This window comes from Lithobates pipiens, unplaced genomic scaffold (assembly GCF_037356315.1).
Source record: "Lithobates pipiens isolate NorthernLeopardFrog02 unplaced genomic scaffold, aLitPip1_a1.2 Scaffold_8, whole genome shotgun sequence".
NCBI classification, from domain to species: domain Eukaryota; kingdom Metazoa; phylum Chordata; class Amphibia; order Anura; family Ranidae; genus Lithobates; species Lithobates pipiens.
The window spans coordinates 172,695,002-172,717,690 of NW_027507903.1; the positions used below are offsets into that span (position 1 = coordinate 172,695,002).

At 43.0% G+C, this 22,689-nt stretch overlaps 1 protein-coding gene across 4 annotated transcripts in view; it reads right to left on the minus strand.

Annotated features, from left to right (window-relative positions):
* Positions 1-22,689, minus strand: part of RELN (reelin) — a 651,259-nt gene that overhangs the window by 122,578 nt on the left and 505,992 nt on the right. For all 4 annotated transcript variants that reach the window (XM_077471873.1, XM_077471875.1, XM_077471874.1 and 1 more), the window contains exons 29-32: positions 17,921-18,078; positions 15,990-16,197; positions 10,242-10,318; positions 76-234 (exon numbers count right to left, since the gene is read on the minus strand). In XM_077471873.1, coding sequence (XP_077327999.1) covers positions 76-234; positions 10,242-10,318; positions 15,990-16,197; positions 17,921-18,078 — 602 coding nt within the window. The remainder of the gene's footprint in view (positions 1-75; positions 235-10,241; positions 10,319-15,989; positions 16,198-17,920; positions 18,079-22,689) is intronic.

The window sequence follows — 22,689 nt, forward strand, 5'->3', positions numbered from 1 at the left end:
TAAATGAGTGGAGTTTGCCTAAAAAAAGGTGGCATAAGAGAACGCTTCCAAAATAAAACCTCTTACAGGACCCACCATGCTGCGGCTGCCACCATCGGAATGCAGTTGTAGAAGTCTTTGCATCACGTGGTAATTCTATGGAGATTATTTGTGGCTCCAGATAAGATAGGAAATCCAGCTCACGCAATAAATTCCAGCTAATGCCATTGTCATTTGTATATTGAACAACAATACCTTAAAAACAGCAAAATATATTATTGTTTACACATATGAGTACTTTCATATATAGATTGTTCTTCATACTGGTTTAAAGAAATAAATGATGTATAGGACCAAATCTCATATCAACTTGTTACAAACATCATATAAACATCACACTGTATATTTTGGCTTTGAAAACATTGAAAACGTGTGAAAGTTTGCAATTGATATACGTTGTACCCACCACAGCTATCATTGAGTATTGTTTTCTTCTTATTCAGTAAAAGCATTCAATGTAATTTACAACCAATCAAGATGATCGTTTTACACATTTATGATGATTATATCACATATACAGATTTGTAGGCTCTTTCTTTAGTGGCTATCTGTATACCAGGGTAACACAGATCGGTTTACTCCATAAAGAGCAAAATACTAGCATAATACCAGCATTCAACTTTGCTGTTCTGACTTAATAAAAATGAATGCTGATTGGTTACACATTGGTTACTTTAGGCCATAAGGAAAAGTCACAGAAACAGCAGCTTGCCCGTGCTCTAAAGACAAAGCAGTTAATTCGCAAAATTTTTACCACATTCACTAAACTTTGTCGAAAATGATCTTTTAAAGTGAACAACCTATTTACTTTTAGTAAATCAACCCCAATGAGAAGATGCCTTTGCACCCAATGTTGTTCGGGAGACATCTACCCCAAAGCCTTTATTACATGACTACATTCTGCTAAAAAAAGAAATCTGATAACATTGATGCATATAGTTAAACAAAATCCCTTAGGCGGCTCAGCTACTAAGTTTGGCCACATGCGGAATTAATTTATATTTAACACTATTCATGATAAAATCCTGGAGGGGAAAAGAAAATAGTACTTCTAATACATATTTTCTCATCACACATGTAGGCATTTGCTTTTCTCCTGCGATCATTTAGGCCAGTGGTCTCCAAACTGGGGCCTGCGGGCACTATTGCTTCCACTGGACATCAATGATGGGGTACTATTTCTCCTACTAACACCAACGATGATGGGGCATTATTTCTCATACTGACATACGTCCTGATGAATGTTGGGGGTGGAATGAAACATGTAGACAATAAGAGGGCAGGCCCCTCATTCACACCGCACGCTATCATCTATCATTGGATCCTATACCAGAATCCCTTGGAGGCACTGAGAACCGTTGTAGCCATCGTACAGCCATGGAATACTATCTATCATGAGCGCATTATATGCCACTCACCCACGGGGCTACTGCGTTCACCTGCAGCTTGCAAGTGGTTTACCGTCACCACTTCCACACCACTTGTCAGCATATCAAGAGCCTGGATCCTCGTAGACTGAGATACACAGTGGAACTTTGAGACAACTACAGCGGGACTGTGAATAACCCCAACCGCTAGTACTGGTAGACTGGTTCTATCAGAAGTGCAGTAGGGTACCCACAGCCGCTGGGACTTATAGTATAGCACTGTCCACACCAGCTACAGCATATGGGAGTCACGATCTGCCTCTTGCATTAAGGTGTATTCACGTTTGTCATGCTGTTTGGTTCCATCACACTGTCCATAGCATATTGTGGATTATTGTGTTTGGTAGTGAACTATGTAATCCTGTGACTGGCTTGGTCCAATATTGTACCTATAGACTGAAGGAACCTACAGAGATGACAATCGCTACTTGCATCTCATTATTTACACCTGATGACTTTACATGGACTGCATTTACTCTCATTTAGAGATTCCATATACTATCTAGTTGTAGCATTTTCCTTAGGTATATCTGTATGTTGGTTATGCACTGCATTTGCCCACTGTGGCTTCAGGGACAGTGCTACTACATACAGGTTCACTGGTTATGATTGGATCCCATGATTACATTGTATATAGGCTCATTTAGCATACAGGTGCATACACCAGGGGTTCCATCAGTTTAAGGGGGGATTCAGCTTATATTGTCGCCTCTGTCCCAGCTACCAGAGGGAGGGCCATAGGGTTTGCTGTATTAGGAGGAGGTTTAAAGGGTGTTGGGTTTGGGAGGGTATAGGCTTTTTGGGAGATGGTGGTGACAGTTCTAAGCCCTTGTACACACGGTCGGACATTCTGACAACCAAATCCGTCGGATTTTGTCCGAAACTGTTGCATACACACGGTCGGACAAAGTTGTCGGAAAATCCGATTGTACATAATGTGATGACGTTATTTCATTATGACGGGACTACGTTCAGGCTAGTAGCCAATAGCTTTGGTTTAGGAATTTGATCTAAGCATGCGTGGCACTTTGTCCGTCGGAGTAGACTACACATGATCGGAGTATGTCCGATTGGAGCATTTTGTCAGAAAATTTTACCGGCAAGTTGGAAAAGTTGGTCCGTCGGATATTCCGACGGAAACAGTCCGATGGAGACCACACACAGTCGGAATATCCGACAAAGCGGTCTGATAGGACACATTCTGTCGCAATCTCCGACCGTGTGTACAAGGGCTTAGGGGGGAGGGAGGATTGATAGCATTGTAGGATTTATTCTGTTTTTCTTGATGCTGTGTTATTTTACAATAAATTATGAGGAAGTAGCCCCTGGGTGGTCTATCGCTTTTCTTTTTTTGTTTTTCTTTTTGGTATTGGAAAAAAAAAAGGATTTCTTGTACATATTTTCTCATCACACATCCAAACGGCTCTTTGCTTGCCTTTATCTGGCTCTCAGGGCACTATTGCTCCCACAGGACACCAGTGATGGGATACTATTTCTCCTACTGACACCAATGATGGAGTGCTATTTCTCTTACTGATACAAATGATGGGGCACTGTTCCTCTCTCTGACACCAACTATGGGGCATTATTCCTCCCATGGACACCAACTATGAGGGACTATTCCTCCCACTTACACCAATGACGAGGGGCAACTCCTCCTGATACTAACAGGCATTATTCTTCGCACTGACACCATTTTCCACTCCCACTGGTCACAGTCTAGGCTATAAACCAGGGATAGTGGAGGATCTTACTGTTAACGCTCACACCAAAAAACTAATCAGGATTCTGTTCTTCTATGCCAAAAATTTTTTTTTATTTCACCTACTTAATCACAGAGGTGCAAGCTAATTAATTATTTTCCCCCACTACTACAAGCTCACCTACACTACCAGAGGATCCCCAAAGAGCGTCAACAAGACCGGGGGCCTTTGCTCCCACTCCCATATCACAGAATAAACTCCAACAGGGTTCTTGGGAGACCACAATTTTCTATTTTCTCTCTCCATACACATCTTTTATGTGAATGTATCTAACCAAATGTACTGTCACCACTGTAGTTGTGCTATATACGGCACTGATGACCGCCTTTACCAGTAAAGTACATAGTTCACTTGTAGTAGTTTAATAAATAACACCATAAGAAAGCTCTATTTGTGTGAGTAAAAAAGATATAAATGTAATTTGTGTACAGTGTTGCATGACCGCACAATTGCCAGTTAAAGTAGAGCAATGCTGAATAGAAAAAATGCTCCAATTATCAAAAGTGGTAAAACCTGGGGCGTGGCCACGTCATGAACGCGTGAGGACGTGTATAGGAAGAGCTCTGTGACCCACAGCAATTACCGCACCCGCAGCAGCTTTCCCGGGGGGTTATAACCCCAAACTATGCCATCCAGACGGTGTGCATCTCCGCAGCGCCAGCGGACCCCTCGAAACCCATCCGGATCCCTGGATTTATACTTTACAGAGCCGTGACGTATCGCACCAGGGACATCCAAGATGACGCTGACCGGTAAATACAAGGCAGCACATGCAGCCTCCTCTATCCCTTCTCCACAGCTACCGTCTCCCTCACTCCCTCCCCCCACTTCTCCTGCCAGCTCAGTCAGCTCTGCACCCCCTGCAGCGATGGGAGATGTAACGGAGGACATGGATTTAAGGGCCCATATCCTTGCCCTTCCCACAAAAGCTGACCAGGATCTGTTTGTCAACAGGGTGGAGAAGGCCTTTAGGCAAGACATTGAGGCACGACAAGCTGACACAGCACATATTGGGTGTAGAGTGGAGGACCTGGAGGCACAATGGGAAGTGATTACACCTGCCTTGCAAGCTCTCCATGAACACTGTAAAACGCAGGACCACTGTATTAACTCTTTGATTGATCAGATGTATGACTTTGAAAACAGAAGCCATAGAGTTAACATCCGCATCAGAGACATGCCTAAAGCCACTGGCCCCAGGGACATAAGATCTTTTTAAAAAGGTCCTCGGTCATGACGCACCTGATCACATAGAGATAGACCGTGCTCACAGGGCCCTCCGCCCACCATCGGATGATCTGGACAAGCCAAGGGACATTATTTGCAAACTACACAAGTATTCCTAGAAGGAAAGCATAATGTCCCACATCAGAGGTGTCCGCCACGTGGACTTTGATGGAGCAAAGCTGTCCTTTTTACCAGACCTCTCCAGACGCACCTGGATGCAACGCCGGGCCCTTAAACCACTACTTGAGGCCCTACAGGATGCAAAACTGACTTACAGGTGGGGCTTCCCGTTTCACCTGTCGGTGACCAAAGATGGCCAACAAGTTATTTTGCGCACCAAAGATGAACTGACACAGTTCCTGAAACATCTGGGCTTACCCGCCATCGACATCCCGGACTGGAGGTCCACTCCGGAGATACCGCTTCCTACTCACCCACAGCCCTGGTGAAATTCCCATCGCAGAGGCCGGAACAGTCACAGATCTGGAGAACCTCATCATCACGCCACTTCCCATTCTCCCCAACATTCCCCCTCCCAAAGGAGATCCTGAAGGGCTCATGTGAACTGAATGGTTACTCTTTGCTTCTGGTTACAGGGCCCCCTTCCACCCTCCACGGGGGGGGGGGGTATAACATTTTATACTGCTGCTGCGGTAACAACACACTGAGCTGGCACTTTTCTAATGTGATTATGCTCCTCCTGTTACACGGGAATGTTTTTTTCTGGCGGGCTTGCACCTAGTGTTGTACCACTTCCCCCACATAGGTCAATTCTTAGGAGTTATGTCCCACATTTGGGACCCCATGCTGCTCGCTGACCTCCCCCCTCCTGCTGGCCAGCGGGTGGGACGGAGGTACCCGACTAGCAAGGGTTGGTTATCTCGGAAGGCCTTTAAGGCGACTTCCCTGTTGCTCGTGTTATATGTTTTGATGTTTTACTGTTTCTCAGGTTCTTATGTTTGTTTCTTATTTTCCCAGCACTCACTGACACATGGATCAACTTTCTACAGGACTATTCTCCCCCCTGTCCATGGATGGGAACTTCTCAAAGACCTCATCACCTTATGGCTTCTCTGAAAGTGGCATCGTATAACGTAAGTTGTGGCTTGAAACCAAATGCATGGGGGCACAGATTCTGTTATTGCAGGAGACATATTTTCGTAGTGAATTGGTCCCCTGCCTTCTCACCCACCTGTACTCCCAATGGTATCTCATTAACTCCTCTCGAGCTAAATCGAGCGGAGTGGCCATAGCCATACATAAACAATGCCCATTTGTCCTGGCAGACCAGTTGACTGACTCCAATGGAAGGTATGTGTTTATCAAGGGCACCATCCTAGGCCGTAAATTTACCTTTGCAACTGTATACGCTCCAAACACTCACCAACTGACCTTTCTTGATTCCCTTTTGGACTCCCTCTCCCATTTCAGAGATGACCAATTGATCTTGAGGGGAGATTTCAACGTCAGCCCAGATCCTAAGATGGACACATCTGCAGGACGCTCCACCCACTCCTTTGCCTTCCACAAACATTTTAGAAAATCCCTACAGGCCTATCATCTTGTCGACTGCTGGAGATTACTTCACTTAACTGATAAAGATTTCAGCTACTATTCGGCAACTCATGCCGTTTACACCCACATTGATACGTTGCTGATGGACCAATTCTCCCTAGAGACTCCATCTAGTGCGCCGATAGGCTCTATTATTCTATCAGACCAAGCCCCAGTATTCTTGTCTATACATCCACTATCCTCTGACGCCAGGTCATGGACCTGTCGCCTGAACGAGAATATTCTGGATGACGCTATAGCATCTAAAAGTGTGCCGGATTCTATCTCCCGATATTTCACCGAAAATTCTATGGCTGATGTGGGGATGGCATCCATCTGGGAGGGTCACAAGGCACTGATCAGGGGGAGCTTATATCCCAGGGCGCGAGACTGAAGAAAGCACGGGAGGGAGATCTTCAATCCTTTTTGAAGAAAATTCATTTAGCAGAACTTAAACATAAACAGAAACTAACTCCAGAGTTGGCGGCTGAGCTCCAAAGCCCTGTGGAGCTTGCCACAATGCTGGATACCCGGATCCGGGCCTGCATAAATTTTACGAATACGGGAACAAATGTGGGTGACTGCTAGCCAGAGCCCTAAAGAAACAGCAGTCCTCTAGCCATATACATAAACTTCAATCCAGGAAGGGTTCCCCTGTAGTCCATTCATCGAAGATAGCGGCAGCCTTTAGAGAATACTATGCCCAGCTATACCAACTTCCTGCCACACTACCCATTCTGACGGAGGACCAGAGGCAGGACCATATCATGGAATAACTGACGGAGGCCCAGGCCCCACAACTTACTGCCCAAATCAGCAAAAGTCTAGAGACTCCCATTGCTCAGACAGAACTAGAAAAGGTGGTCAAAGAACTTCTGAAAAGCCCAGGTCCTGATGGATACACAAATGCATATTATAGTACTTTCCTTCCACTCCTGTCTGGCAATATGTGTACTTATTTTAATGCACTAGCTTCGGGCACTGACATGCCCAAAGAAGGCCTACTGGCCCAAATTACGGTACTACCCAAAGACGGGAAAAATCCCACGGTCCCTAGCAACTACAGACCAATTTCGCTCCTGAATACAGACATCAAAATCTTGGCGAAGATCTTAGCAAACCGCCTGCAACCTTTAATGCCAACTATCATACACCCAGACCAAATGGTGTTTATTACTGGCAGGGAAGCGAGAGACAACTCCAACCGGGCCATTCAGTTGATCCACTGGGCACAGACACAGACCAACCACCCACCCTGTCTCCTGCTCTCCACTGATGCGGAGAAAGCATTTGACAGGGTGGATTGGACATACCTTCAAACTGTACTGACTAAGCTGGGGCTGCACCCTAAAATGCTAGCCTGGGTATAATTGCTTTATGGCCACCCTGAGGCCCGAGTCAAGGTGAACGGTGTCCTTTCTGACACCTTTCCTATTAGGAATGGGACCAGACAGGGGTGTCCATTGTCCCCTCTCATCTTTGCCCTCTCCATGGAATCACTGCTCAACAAGATTTGCGAAACCCTAACATTAGGGGTTTTGGGTTGGGACCACAGGAACATACGTGGACGACATCCTGTTTTATGTAGCTGACCCGTTGATCTCTCTCCCCATTATCATGGAGGAATTACAGACCTTCAGTTCTATTGCTAACGTTAAAATTAATTACACTAAGTCAGAGATTTTGTCCCTAAACATCTCCCTGAGCTTGCATACACGGTTGCAATCCTCTTTCTCCTTCACCTGGTGCAGCAATCACCTGAAATACCTGGAGATCTATCTCACCCCTCTCTGTTCTCAGTTATATAATAGTAACTACGCTCAGCTATTAACTACAGTAAAATCTGATCTACATAGATGGGATAGAGAGACCTTTTCATAGATGGGCCGAGTCAGTGTGTTAAAGATGAACGTGTTACCCCATATTCTGTTCTACCTGCAGATGGGGCCTATTCCGTTATCCAGGTCTTTCTTTTCGAGCCTCAACAGTGCGTTTCTAAAATATATCTGGCAGGGATGAAGCCCTCAGTTGGCACTTTGTACTTTACAGAGACCTAAGCGGATAGGGGGCCTGGGCGTCCCAGATCTACGTAAATATTATGAGGCGATTGCGCTGCAGCGGATATTAGACTGGCACCATGGAACATCCACTAAGGCTTGGGTATCGTTAGAAAAATTACTAGCAGGCCACAACTTATCACATGCCCCCTGGCTACCCCAGGTATATAGAGGCTTGTCTGCGTATGTCTCGACACTGACAGCCCATGCCTTAAAGCTATGGGACACCTTCAACAACTCAGGGCAGTTGGCCCCTCAATTCTCCCCACTGGCACCTCTAGGAGGCTTCCCCTGGTTTGCCCCAGGGGAACATTTATCTTTCCTCCACACCTGGACGGCAGATGGAGAGGTAAGATGCGGCTGGTTCTTCCATGACCAGGGATTGATCCCATTGGAGGAACTCAGATTCCCACTAGATGGATGGAGACATGGACAGCTTCAGCACTTTGTGCAGAGTCTACATCAAACCATACGCTCCCCCACCTCCTCCGCCCCTTTTTTTTAGAAGCTGTGTATGTCTGCCAATCCAATCCCGCACTCCATATCTGTCCTCTATAAGCTGTTATTGAGACAAGTACCCCTGGGGAAACCCATATATATCCAAGAGTGGGAAAAAGACTTAAATCACAAATTTGTTGACATTTAGTTGGATCAGCCTTACTCACTCCAGCTCTGTAGACACGAAAATACAAGAGAACGGGTTTAAGGTGCTAACCAGGTGGTATAGGGTACCCACCAAGCCTGCCAAAATATACCCGACCTCCTCAGACACTTGCTGGCAGGAGGGTGGGCAAAGGGGTTCCTTTTTACACATATGGTGGGACTGCCCCAAGCTGAGACCTTACTGGCAAGACATCAGAAACCAAATAAACCACATATTAGATATGCATCTCCCTGACTCTCCACTGGGCTTTCTCCTGCACATCCCCACCATCCCTCTCAGCCTTTACCGAAAGTCGTGCTACTTCATCTTTTAAGTGCGGATAGAAGACTGATTCCTATTCACTGGAAAAGTAGCCAAATCCCAAGTGGATCAGATTGGATCCGTTTGGTGAATGAGATTAAAGTGGCAGAGGAATGGTTGACGAATTGCAAGGACAGATATGAAAAATGGTATGGGATATGGGCCACTTGGACTAACTATGTGGATGGGGTTGGATCTGAAAAACCACCAAGAGATCCCACCCAGATGGGAGGAGAACAATTATCAGTACAATTATCAGTTTAACTACTGATCAGAATTGATCATTTGAGACATTTGCTGTAGGAACATCATCACAAATGAGTGCATTTTCTTTCTTTCTCTATTCTAAAACTTTGATCCTAAAGAGCCGCACCTTCTGAATATGTATGCCAGCAGGCTGCAATCACCTATCCGACTCGGTAGAGACTGTGCACAGTTATCACTTATGCCCACTAGTAGGGCTAGGGACAAATTAATAGTGAAATGACTCATATGTTCCTATGTTTATAAAGCTGACATATTTGTCCCTCACTCCCTCTATGTTGAACCTTCTGGAGCTCAAGTGGTTAAAAAAAAAGATTATCTAAATAAAAAATGTCTAGACAACTCTGTCTAACTTTCACTAGGAAACATTTTATTTTTATGAAAAAGATAACAAAACTAAAAAAGATAAAATAATACAAAAAAAAAAACAGAATATAACATTTTATGAAAAGAATAAATACATTAATTTTGTATATGTACACTATATTACCCAAAGTATTGGGACACTTGCCTTTACACATATATTAACTTTAATAGCAAAGCAAGGTACATAAAGACATGGGTGATCGTGTTTGGGGTGGAGGAACTTGATTGGCCCGGCACAGAGTACTGACCTCAACCCGTCATAACACCTTTGGGAGACTGCAGTGGAGACTGCGAGCCAGGCGTTTCTGTAAGAATGGTCAAACATTCCCACAGACACACTCCTAAACCATGTGGACAGTCTTCCCAGAAGAGTTGAAGCTGTTATAGCTGGAATGGGTTGGCCAACTCAATATTGAACCCTACAGACCAAGACTGGGATGCCATTAAAGTTCATGTGCGTATAAAGGCAGGCATCTTAATACTTTTGGTAATTTAGTGTATATACTTTACAGCATATCTGCATAGTTAAATTTGGTGATAAAACATTTTACATTCTTTACAATTTTATGTTTACATTTACCTTCATTTCTTGCCTTTGGCTTGCTACAGGTCGAGCCACTGCTCTTACTTCCTATCTGTATGTAAAACTGAACTAATCTGAGGAGAGGAAGAAGATTCAGTTAACAGAGATACTAGTAACAACACAGCAAAGCAAAGGGATGCCTTAAAATAAACTTATACATAATACTAAAAATGTAAAAGTAGTATTAAACGCTCTGCATTTTTTAGCCTATCACTTAGGCTACTTTCACACTGGGGCGCTTAGTGCGCTGGCGGTAAAGCGGCGCTATATTTAGCGGCGCTTTACCGTCGTTTTAGTGGCGCTGCAGCGGTGCTTTGCAGGTGGTTTAAAACCCGTCATTTTAGCGGCGCTGCAGCGGCGCTTTGCAGGCGGGTTAAAACTGCTCACAAAGCGCCGCTGCAGCTGCGCTTTGCAGGCGAGTGTGGAGCGCTGCCCCATTGTTTTCAAAGGGAAGGGGCGCTTTAGGAGCAGTAAATTCACCGCTCCTACATCGCTCCAAAGATGCGGCTTGCAGGACTTTTTTGACCGTCCTGCAAGCGCACCGTTCCAGATGTTTTTTGGTAAATGTGAGATAAGCCTTTGTCTCTTTCTTATTGTTGAATCATGAACACTGAGCTTACCTGAGGCATGTGAGGCCTTCAGTTCTTTAGCTGTTGTTATGGGTTATTTTATGATCTCCTGGATAAGTCGCTGTTATGCTCTTGGAGTAATTTTTGTAGGCAGGCCACTCCTGGGAAGGTTCACCACTGTTCCAAGTTTGTGGATAATGGTCCTTCCCCGTGGTTCACTGGAGTCCAAAGCTTTAGAAATGGCTTTGAAACCCTTCCTACATGTAGATTACTTTGTTTCTAATCTGTTCTTGAATTTGTTTGATGATCTGAATCATTTAAGTGTGAGAAATATGCAACAAAAATAAAAAATCGGGAAGGGGCAAATACTGTATACAGTTGTGTGAAAAAGTATCTGACAAAAGTGAGTACACCCCTCACATTTTTGTAAATATTTTATTATTTCTTTTCATGTGACAACACTGAAGAAATGACATTTTGCTACAATGTAAAGTAGTGAGTGCACAGCTTGTATAACAGTGTAAATTTGCTGTCCCCTCAAAATAACTCAACACATTAATGTCTAAACTGCTAGCAACAAAAGTGAGTACACCCCTAAGTGAAAATGTCCAAATTGGGCCCAAAGTGTCTATATTTTGTGTGGCCACCATTATTTTCCAGCACTGCATTAACCCTCTTTGGCATGGAGTTCACCACAGCTTCACAGGTTGCCACTGGAGTCCTCTTCCACTCCTCCATGAAAACATCACAGAGCTGGTGGATGTTAGAGACCTTGCACTCCTCCACCTTCCATTTGAGGATGCCCCAGAGGTGCTCAATAGAGTTTAGGTCTAGAGATATGCTTGGCCAGTCCATCACCTTTAGTCTTAGCTTCTTTAGAAAGGCAGTGGTCATCTTGGAGGTGTGTTTGGGGTTGTTATCATGTTGGAATACTGCCCTGCGGTCCAGTCTCTGAAAGAAGAGGATAATGCTCTGCTTCAATATGTCACAATACATGTTGGCATTCACAGTTCCCTCAATGAACTGTAGCTCTCCTGTGCCGGCAGCATTCATGCAACCCCAGACCATGACACTCCCACCACCATGCTTGGTCGTAGGCAAGACACACTTGTCTTTGTACTCCTCACCTGGGTCCCGCCACACATGCTTGACACCATCTGAACCAAATATATTTATCTTGGTCTCATCAGACCACAGGACATGGTTCCAGTAATCCATGTTCTTTATCTGCTTGTCTTCAGCAAACTTTGCAGGCTTTCTTGTGCACCATATTTAGAAGAGGCTTCCTTCTGGGACAACAGCCATGCAGACCAATTTGATGCAGTGTGAGGTACATGGTCTGAGCACTGACAGTCTGACCCACCCACCCCTTCAACCTCTGCAGCAATGCTGGCAGCACCCATACCTATATTTCACAAAGACAACCTCTGGATATGACGGTGAGCACATGCACTCAATTTCTTTGGTCGACCATGGCAAGGCCTGTTCTGAGTGGATGTAAAAAAAATGATGCTCTAAACAAAAATCTCATATTGAGTTATTAAATCCAACTGTAGAAAACACAAATCCATGATAAGTAGTAGAATGCATAAAAAAACTCCACCTCGTGCGTGCACCATCACCACAGGCAACATGAGGCTCTTAACAGAGAGCCTGGCCCCCTTATTATGAAGGGTCAAACAGGCTTGATGTAACAATCTTTGCAGGGGTCATTAGCTGGAGATGTGTCCTCAGAACAAACAGGTCATAAGCAGGATATTCAAACCAAGCTCCATCCACCCCACAATCAAACTGATCATAAAATAAAAGAGACACCAGAAAGGTTTGTTTAATATAAAGTATTGCATACACATTAGTACAGGTAAAACCAGCATTGTGTGCAAAAAAGGACTTGTTCTGGGTGGAACCTGTCCTGTTAAGCCACTCTATGGTCTTGGCCACAGTACTGCAGCTCCATTTCAGGGTCTCCTAGGCCATCTTAATGTAGAACAACAGTTCTTTTTTTTCAGATTCTCAGAGAGTTCTTTGCCATGAGGTGCCATATTGAACTTCCAGTGACCAGTTGTCAGGGCTGGGCTCAGCCCTTCCTTCTCTGAAGTGCCCGCTCATCTGTCGGCTAATTGCCAGCTCCTTTCTCTCCACTGTGACTCAGCTGTTGATGATCTGCTCATCAGTCTTGCCTACTTAAAGCTGTCCAGCTCACTTAATCTCTGCCTTAGCCTTTGGTCACATTGCTGAGACTTTCTCCTGCGTTTCTGTTGAAGACTTGCTCGGCTGACGTCCCTTCTGGCAAATGATCCTGCTTGCTGTACTACTATGTTGATCTGTGGCTCTCTGACATTGGCATTGACTGCCTACCCGATCTGGTTACTGAACTCTGGCTATGTATTGACTACGCTTACTCTGTTTACCTTTTTATTATTATTAAACAAGTGTGATTAACTTGGTCTGATTCATAGTTCCTGACACCAGTATGAGAGAGTGAAAGCAATAACACCAAATTAAGCACACCTGCTCCCCATTCACACCTGAGACCTTGCAACGCTAACAAGTCACATGACACAAGGGAGGGAAAATGGCCAATTGGGCCCAATTTGGACATTTTCACTTAAGGGTGTACTCACTTTTGTTGCCAGCAGTTTAGACATTAATGGCTTTTTTTTTATTTTTTTTTTATAATTCCTTTATTACCAAAGAAAATTACAGTCAACAGTCATGTAAGTATGTAATATATGTAATGACAACAAATATCACAGTAAAAAAACACAAGAAGGGTTACATAGACAGAGAACATCATTCTCATTGCTCCACATTCCAGGTGGTCATAAAGAAACTATTACGGTTGTGCGGATAGTGGTCAGTGCATCACACTGGGGAGCCCAACAAAAAATTATATGGCAGACCAAATACATATGTATTTGAATGCTTCAGATAAAGTGGAGTAACTTGGATTAGAATCTTTTTTAACATAACGGGAGATAATGCTTCCCTAAGGCCTGTCTTGCCCAGTGATGGGATATCGTAAAAGGCGAAATGTAGGCAGTTATTTCACCATGGGCACAATGTTGATATCAGCAAACCGCTCAGCCACACAACGCCATACACGTTGTCTGGCATCTGCCCTGTACAGTGAAAACTGGGATTCATCCGTGAAGAGATCACCTCTCCAAGGTGTCAGACGCCATCGAATGTGAGCATTTGGCCACTCAAGTCGGTTAAGATGAAGAATTGCAGTCAGGTCGAGCCCCCGAAGAGGACAACGAGCATGCAGATGAGCTTCCTTGAGATGGTTTCTGACAGTTTGTGCAGAAATTCTTTGGTTATGCAAACCGATTGCTGCAGCAGCTGTCTGGGTGGCTGGTCTCAGATGATCTTGGAGGTGAAAAATGTTGGATTTGGAGGTCCTGGGCTGGTGTGGTTACACGTGGTCTGTGGTTGTGAGGCCAGTTGGATGGACTTCAAAATTCTCTGAAATGCCTTTGGAGACGGCTTATGTTAGAGAAATGAACATTTAATTCAAGGGCAACAGCTCTGGTGGACATTCCTGCAGTCAGCATGCCAATTGCACGCTCCCTCAAAACTTGCAACATCTGTGGCATTGTGCTGTGTGATAAAACTACACATTTTAGAGTGGTCTTTTATTGTGGCCAGCCTAAGGCACAGCTGTGCAATAATCATGCTGTCTAATCAGAATCTTGATATGACACATCTGTGAGGTGGGTGGATTATCTTGGCAAAGGAGAAGTGCTCACTAACACAGATTTAGACAGATTTGTCAACAATATTTGAGAGAAACAGGCCTTTTGTGTACATAGAAAAAGTCATAGATCTTTGCATTCAGCTCATTATAAATAGGGGCAAACACAAAAGTGTTGCATTTATAATTTTGCTCAGTGTATATAAACTGTGATTCTGTACTTTCCAAATATGCTGCGGAAATCTCCCTCCACTGAGTCTGACTGTAACAATTTTAACTGTGGAGAGCTGAAGCTGCTACCTGTTCACTTCCTGGATTTACACAGATACACAAAGGCACACCTTCAGCTCTGCAGCTCTCATTGGCCCTCTTATGACTAACCCCCCTCCCTTCCTGGCAAACTCTCACAAGAGTGAGAGAGAGAGAGCTGTGCATGATGTCATATGCCTAGACTTATACCAGACAAGAAACAGAAAGTGGGCTGTATAAGATATTTACTGGCAGAAAAAAAAATGTTTTACTATCCAAAGTTAAAACACCAAGGGCAGAAGATTTAATAGATGGAAAGTTGAAAAAATGACTGAAGGTACACCTTAATGTGCTACTGCTCCTTCAGTGCCCAATTAGAGGCTGGGGTAGGTCCTGGTTCAAGTTGTTTTGCTAAACTGTAATGTATACCTTTGCTTTGCTATTTGACAGGGCTACCAGTATCACAAGACTGGCTTAGCAAAATTAAAACTCCTTTGGAAAATAAAACAGTTCACACGTATGCATTTCAGCTGTTTATTTCGATGCCTCATGGTAAACAGCTTTAATATAATTTTTAGTGAGAAACAATGATGAAACCATCCATCCTGTGAAATTCCTGTATGTGCTGGTAAAGTATTCCGTGGCCTTTCGTGACCATTTCCCGCTCATCGTATATAAATCTTTCCTTATTTTGACAATACTTTGGTCATTTTTAACTGAGGAAATCATCTTTCCTCACCTCATTATATTAGCTTCCAGGAAAACAATGATCTTAGATGTTTACTCATTGACCTGCACTGGTGAATTATATTTTTTAGAAGAGGGATATGATTTACAAGAGATAGGCGCCGATACTCATGCTAACTTTCACTATTTATATCATTGGGTTTACAATAATGTAAACAGTTTATTATCATTTTTTACTTTCAGATGGATGTGAAATATGTAGCTTATAAACATATACTAAAAATCATTATATATAAAAGCTTAAACAGAATTGCTTCACTGGAAACACAGTTAAATATTTTATGGCTCCCCTTTAAATGAATAAACTGTTCATTTGAGAAGTCTTTGTTTTTCATAAGCTGGTTTATAATAAACACATAGGGTAATTAAAATGGCCACCAGCCTACATAATAAACTCCTATAGTATTTTACTTTTACAAGAAAACTGTCTGGTTTATAGCAGCACACATTCAAACCGAAGCAATATATGGGCTGTTTATTCACCTGGTGTTAGTCGTATCCAAGGCAGCAGTTCTTGCTTCTCTCTTTCCAGGCCCATTAAAGTACAATGATTTGCCATCACTTAGTGTCCCACAGCCTGTGCCCACCTGCCCGCCAGTGATTTTGTACCAAAGCTGGCTCAGTTTGCCTTCAAATCTGTCAAACATTTCAGTTGGATTGGGCCTGTTTGAGACACATGTGCCATGTTCAGCTAAAATTAAAAGTAAATTTGTAGTTGTTACAAAAGGAAAAGTAGAGGATTATTATAGAAGCTTAGAAAATAAGTTTTATTGATACTGTAACAGCTGCCCTAAAACAGTCTGAAAAACAAGCTCATGTATACTATATATGTGACTATCAACATATTTTAAATTAAAAACAACCTCATGTACAAGGGAAACTTTAGTACTCTACGAATGCAAAACAAAAAGAGTAACTCCAAACAAACCTTTAAATTAATACTAAAGCCTCAATTTCTTTCTTAAAATTAGCTACTGTATATATAGGACAGGTGAGAAGAAAACAATAAGGCTACTTCCACACTGGGACGTTGGGGACATCGTCAGTAAAGTAAAAATAGCGGCACTTTATCGTAATTTCTTCTGCCCGTTTTTTGGTTAAAAGCTCCCCGCTATCGGCCAAAAAAGGTTTAAAAGCACCCGGCGCCTCAAAGATGCTGCTTGCAGGACTTTTTTTTTTTGTCCTGCTAGCACGCCTAGTGAGAGGAGAGGCTCTTTGTAGGTGCTATTTTTAGCGTTATAACACCTGTAAAGCGCCTCAGTGTGAAAGCAGCCTAAATGTTTTATGCAAGATTAGTACATCCATACTGATAAATCATTCAGTTTCTAAGCACAGCCTTCAGGTTGCTTTGAACATTTGGTGAAACTATAAGTTGGGGAGAAAGTTCCCTCAGTGACCCCCCCCCCCCTCACTTGAGACTAAAAAATGCTCTATTTTCTATCTACTCCTCTCTGGCTGTCTGTGCATGGCGGAGCAGGCATCCTGCTAATGAAAGCTTGTGGTCTGCCAATGAAAGCTTGAGAGCTGGCCAGCTGCAAGCGTTTTGCTCTGCCATATGCCTTATGTTAGTGGCAGCAAAAGCATTAGGCCCCTTTCACACTGGGGCACCTTGCAGGCGCTACAGCGCTAGAAAATAGTGCCTGCAAAGTACCCTGAAACAGCCGTTGCTGTCTCTCCAGTGTGAAAGACCAAGGGCTTTCACACCGAAGTGGTCAAAAAAGTCCTGCAAGCCGCATCTTTGGAGCACTGTAGGAGCGGTGTATTTACCACTCCTAAAGCCACCCTTCCCATAGAAAACAATGGGGCAGTGCTGCAAACCTACCTGCAAAGCGTCGCTTTTTCAACCGCTAGCGAGGGTTAAAACTGCCCCGTTAGTGGCCGTATAGCGCCGCTAAAACGATGGTAAAGCATCGCTATATATAGCGGTGCTTTACCGCCAGCGCCCGCAATGCCCCAGTGTGAAAGTAGCCTTAAAGGCCTATGTTAATTGGCTCTGGACCCCTAATACTGGTGATGAATATTAGGCTTTCCTTCTGTACATCATTTGTAAGGTTAACACTGAAAATAATGTCATTCAATTTGAATACTGCCTTGAATTTGCCTTGACTTATGTATAGGTAGTAAAGCAGCTCTGAGGCAAGCAAAAGTCCATCAACACAGACGCCTAATACTGGTGATGAATATTAGGCTTTCCTTCTGTGCATCATTTGTAAGGTTAACACTGAAAATAATGTCATTCAGTTTGAATACTCAACCACATAGATGGCAATTAAAAAAATGGACCTCTGCACCTGCACACTTCTAACTTTTTAAATTTAGTTAAGTAAACATTCCTTACTCCTTTAGTAAATTATAGTTTTCCCTAGTTATACCTTTCATTACATTGGCTATACCATTTTGAATAAAAAGTTTACCTGTGAATCCTTTGTCACAGAAACAAACTCCAGAAACACAGTCCCCATGGCCATTACAGTAGGTGGGACAAGGTTCAGATATGTAGACTCCATCCAGGCCAAAAGCAGGAAGATTCTTCTTTGAGCTGCTCTCCTGTATCCAGCGAAATCTAGTCTTACTAAAACAACACATCAAATATTGTGTGTAAGTATTTCTAGGCATATATAAATCACAAATACAACATACAAACTTGGGAAGTTTAAAAAGAAAACAACATTCAGCCTTTTCTAAGCATTGCATATGTAGGACCTAAGAGGCTTTCAGAAATTGTCTTGAGAATCTTCCCTATATAAAACAACTGTCTGATCAGTACGGAACTAACATATTTACTGTAAGATCAAGCTCACAAGCTTCTTTTATGGAGGAAAATTACCTTTACAGTAGGAGATTATTTTTTACAAAGGCAACCTGTCTAATGCCACGTACACACGATCGGAATTCCGGCCAGAAAAAGACAGATGAGAGCTTTTCATCGGAAAATGCGACCGTGTGTATGCTCCATCGGAATTTAGCTGTCCGAATTTCCACCAGCCAAAAATTGATAGCATGTTCTCAATTTTCCTGACGGAAAAAACTTTCTATCGGTAATTCCAATCGTGTGTATGCAATTTCCGACATGCCAAAAATCACGCATTCTCAGATTCAACTACGAGACAGAAGCTATTGGCTACTGGCTATTGAACTTGCTTTTTATAGTCACGTCATACGCATTGTACGTCACCACGTTATAAATGATTGGAATTTGATGTGACTGTGTGTAGGCAAGACAGTTTGAGCAGAATTCGGTCGGAATTCCATCGGGAAAACCATCAGAGCTTTTTCCGACGAGAATTCCGATCGTGTATACGCGGCATAAGAGGTTGTCTATTGCAATGAAATATGTTCTCCAACACAATGGGGTTGATTTACTAAGGCAAATCCACTGTGTACTGCAAGCGCACTTGGAAGTGCAGTCACTGTAGATATGAGAGAAAGATCTGAAATAAGGGGAAGCTCTGTTGATTTCTATCATCCAATCATGTGCAAGCAAAAATGCTGTTTTTTATTTTCTTTGCATGTTCCCCCCCCCCCCCCCCCAGATTTACAGTGACTGCACCTCCAAGTGCACTTGCAGTGCACAGTGGATTTGCTTTTAGTGAATAACCCCTAATGACAGCTATCTGATATGTTTAACAAGAGCGATTCTTCCCCCTGATACCCCTATAGAAGATGCCCATGGGAAGTTTTGGTTTATAAACATCTGTAAAATGTGTCAGCATATGTTGAGATGTGTGTGCCAGCAGACTGTTTCTTGGAGACCTTTATTAGAGGCTTGTGTTATTCATAAAACATAATTATGCTCTGTGGTTCACAAATAGATTTACATCAAGGCTAAAAAAAGCTGATCTTACACACATACTATTTTTTTAATTTAAAGGAAACTTGAACTAGCATTTTCTGACCACCACCAATGGCACCTGATATTTCTCTCAGTACAGGCATTCTTTAAACCTTTCACTGCCAGGTCCGTACGGACCTAAAAAGTGTCTGCAGGTGGCCAAGTCCATACAGACCTCATATCTCCCTCTTCTATAAGCGTATGGTCACTTCAAAGACCATAAGCTTATATCAGAATTGTTCAGCAGACTCTGCTGAACAATACTATAACTCTGATCAGCGGATTACAACCCGCTGATCAGAGTTATTAACCCTGAATGTGACCACCCCCCCACCCATCCACCGCCTCCCTGTCCCCTGCCTCTCCACATCCCGCCGCTAACTTCCAGTTAGAACTATTCCCCCCCACTCTCCTCTCAAATCCCCTTCATCTCCCTTCTCCCCGCAGCACTTATTACCCCCCTCCACCTGATCCGAACCCCCCCTATTAAACCCGACCCCTGCAGCCACCATCCCTTCTCTGCCACTCCCACCGGCTTCAGGTGCTGCATAGGGCTTGGAGGGGTCCAAGCATCTCTCCTTCCCTTCCTCCACCTGAAGCTTCTCCCTGCACTGATCTGACAGCTTGGAGAGCACGCAATGGGGGGGGGGGGCGGTGTGGGTGGGGGTGAAGTTAGGGCTTAGTATACATGTGTGTACCAACCCCCCCCCCCGTACAATGGATATAGGCAGTGTTTGCTGCTATATCCACTGACAGCGGATCAATGTTACAATGTATTACAATGTATCAGACTGTCATTTCATGAATGAATGGAATCTCTATACAGATTCCATCCATGTAAAATGCTATAGAGAAAGGGACTATCTTCAGTCCCTTTCTATGTCTCAAAAAAAGAGATATGAGGGTCTGTTTAGACCTCTAATATCTCACCATGGGCATACACTTTAGCATGAAACATGTGAACGATGCTTTAGTAGCAAGAATTTTGTTATGTTGTGTTTATGTACCCTATTAATGATTTTAGTGTATTTTTAGTGAAAATATTGATTTGATAAACATTTGGCAAATATCGCACTGCCTTAAAAAATCAGTAGCACCTTCTTTTTATTCTATTGGCCATGTGCTATCAGAAAATGTATGGTTTGGGGGGTCTTTTACAAATTCTGAAAGCTGTAAGTTAAAAATGAAAACCTCCATATTTTTTGAGACATTTTTGGGGACGTTCGATTTCCACCATTTTGCAAAAAGGCGCAGTGTAAAAATTAAAGTTTTTTGTTATGTATTAACTCCATGCAGGTTAAGCTTTTAGTAGGGATTTAGCGGGAATTTTGTAAAATTAGCTGTGTTTTTATCTGCTAATAATTGTTTTAGTGTATTTTTTGGGAATATATTAGTTTGATAAACATTTGCGCAAATACCGCAGGGTATAAAAAATTTGTAGCACCTTCTTTTTATTCTAGAGGTCATATGCTTTCAGAAAATGGTTTTGTGGGTCTTTCACAAATTCTGAAAGCTGTAAGGGAAAAATTAAAACCTTCAGATTTTTAGAGAAATTTGGATATTTACATTTTTGCGTACGTTTGATTTTGTAAAAATACGCAATGTAAAAATTACAAATATTTGTTATTTATTAAAGCAATACAGGTTAAGCTTTTATATTTAGTAGGGGTTTTGTAAAATGTGCTGTGCATTTATCTCCTAATCATGATTTTAGTGGATTTTTAGTAAAAATATTTTTTTGATAAACATTTGGGCAAATATTCTGGGACCTTAGAAATCAGTAGCACCTTCTTTTTATTCTACTGGTCAAGTGCTTTCAGAAAATATATGGTTTGGGGGGGTCTTTTACAAACTATAAGTGAAAAATAAAAGCAAAGGATTTGCAAAAATGGTCTAATGGTGTGGCCACCTGAGGGTAAAAAAGAAGCACAGGCCTGGCAGCGAAAGGGTTAAAGTGGTTCTAAAGGCAAACGTTTTTTTTTTACCTTATTGCATTCTATACATTTACTGCAAGCAGACCCCCCCCCCCTCCCCCCCAGCACCCCCTAAATATTTTCCTGAGCTGGATCTTGTTCGGGCGATGTGCACAAGAGCAGAGGCTCTCTCGACTCCCTCTCTCCTCATTGGCTTTGGCACAGCAATGAGAGCCATTGTTACTGTCAATCACAGCCAGTAAGAAGGGATTGGGGCAGCAGGGCTGAGCTACGATCTGAGTGTCTTATGGACACACAAAGCAGACTCTGGCGCGACCACACACGTGTCCCCCCATAGTAAGCAGCTTGCTATGGAGGCACCCGGCAGGGAGGAGGGGCCAGGAGCACTGGTAGGGGAACCGAGAAGAGGAGGATCAGGGCTGCTCTGTGCAAAACCCCTGCACAAAACAGGTTAGTATAACATATTTATTGTTTTTTTATTTAAATACGTTTGCCTTTAGAATCACTTCAAAACGTATTAACCTCAAACTGCAAGTCCTAATACCGTGAAGTGTCTACCATCAAACCCACAGTGCTAAGGTAATCTAATGGCGCGTAGACACGATCTGACTTTCTGGCCGACTATCCGTCGGACAATTCGATCGTGTGTGGGCTCCAGCGCATTTTTTTCCTCCAAAAGTCCGACGGACCTAGAAATAAAACATGTTTCAAATCTTTTCGATGGACTCAAGCCCGACGGACTAAAAATCGAGAAAACCGCTCGTCTGTGTGCTAGTCTGATGGACCAAATACGACACAGGGGCAGCTATTGGCTACTGGCTATTGAACTTCCTTGTTTAGTCCAGTTTACGTCATCACGTTCAAAATGAATGGACTTTCAAACAAACTTAGTCCGGTCGTGTGTGGCCAAGTCAGTTTCATTCAGAAAGTCTGTTGGACCTCCGCCGAAAGTGTCGGGAAGACCGCCTGGCCTAGTCCATCGAAAAAGTCCGGTCGTGTGTACGTGGCATAAGAGGCTCATATTGTAACATTTATAGTTGCATATACTTATAGAAACTGTGATTATTTCTAATAAACACTTGCATATGTGCTAGCATTGTCCATTAAGTTAAATCAGAGACACAACTGTGCATGTTTGTAGAGTATAAACACTGCCTAACACCCTTCTGAAATGGATATCCATTTGTACTATGTAATCTTTGTGTACAGGCATCCACATATCCTCCTAGTTTATCATAGTTTCCTTTGATGATTTTATTATTTCACTGGTGCTCCTTTATGAAATATACAGCACAGCATAAAGATGTTTTAGGTACATACATTCATAAATAATAACCCTGGCTAGCTGATCACATTCAGAAAACTCCAGTAGGCAATTTAGCCAGGTAGAGATGATGGCTGTGCATGTACATAGTAT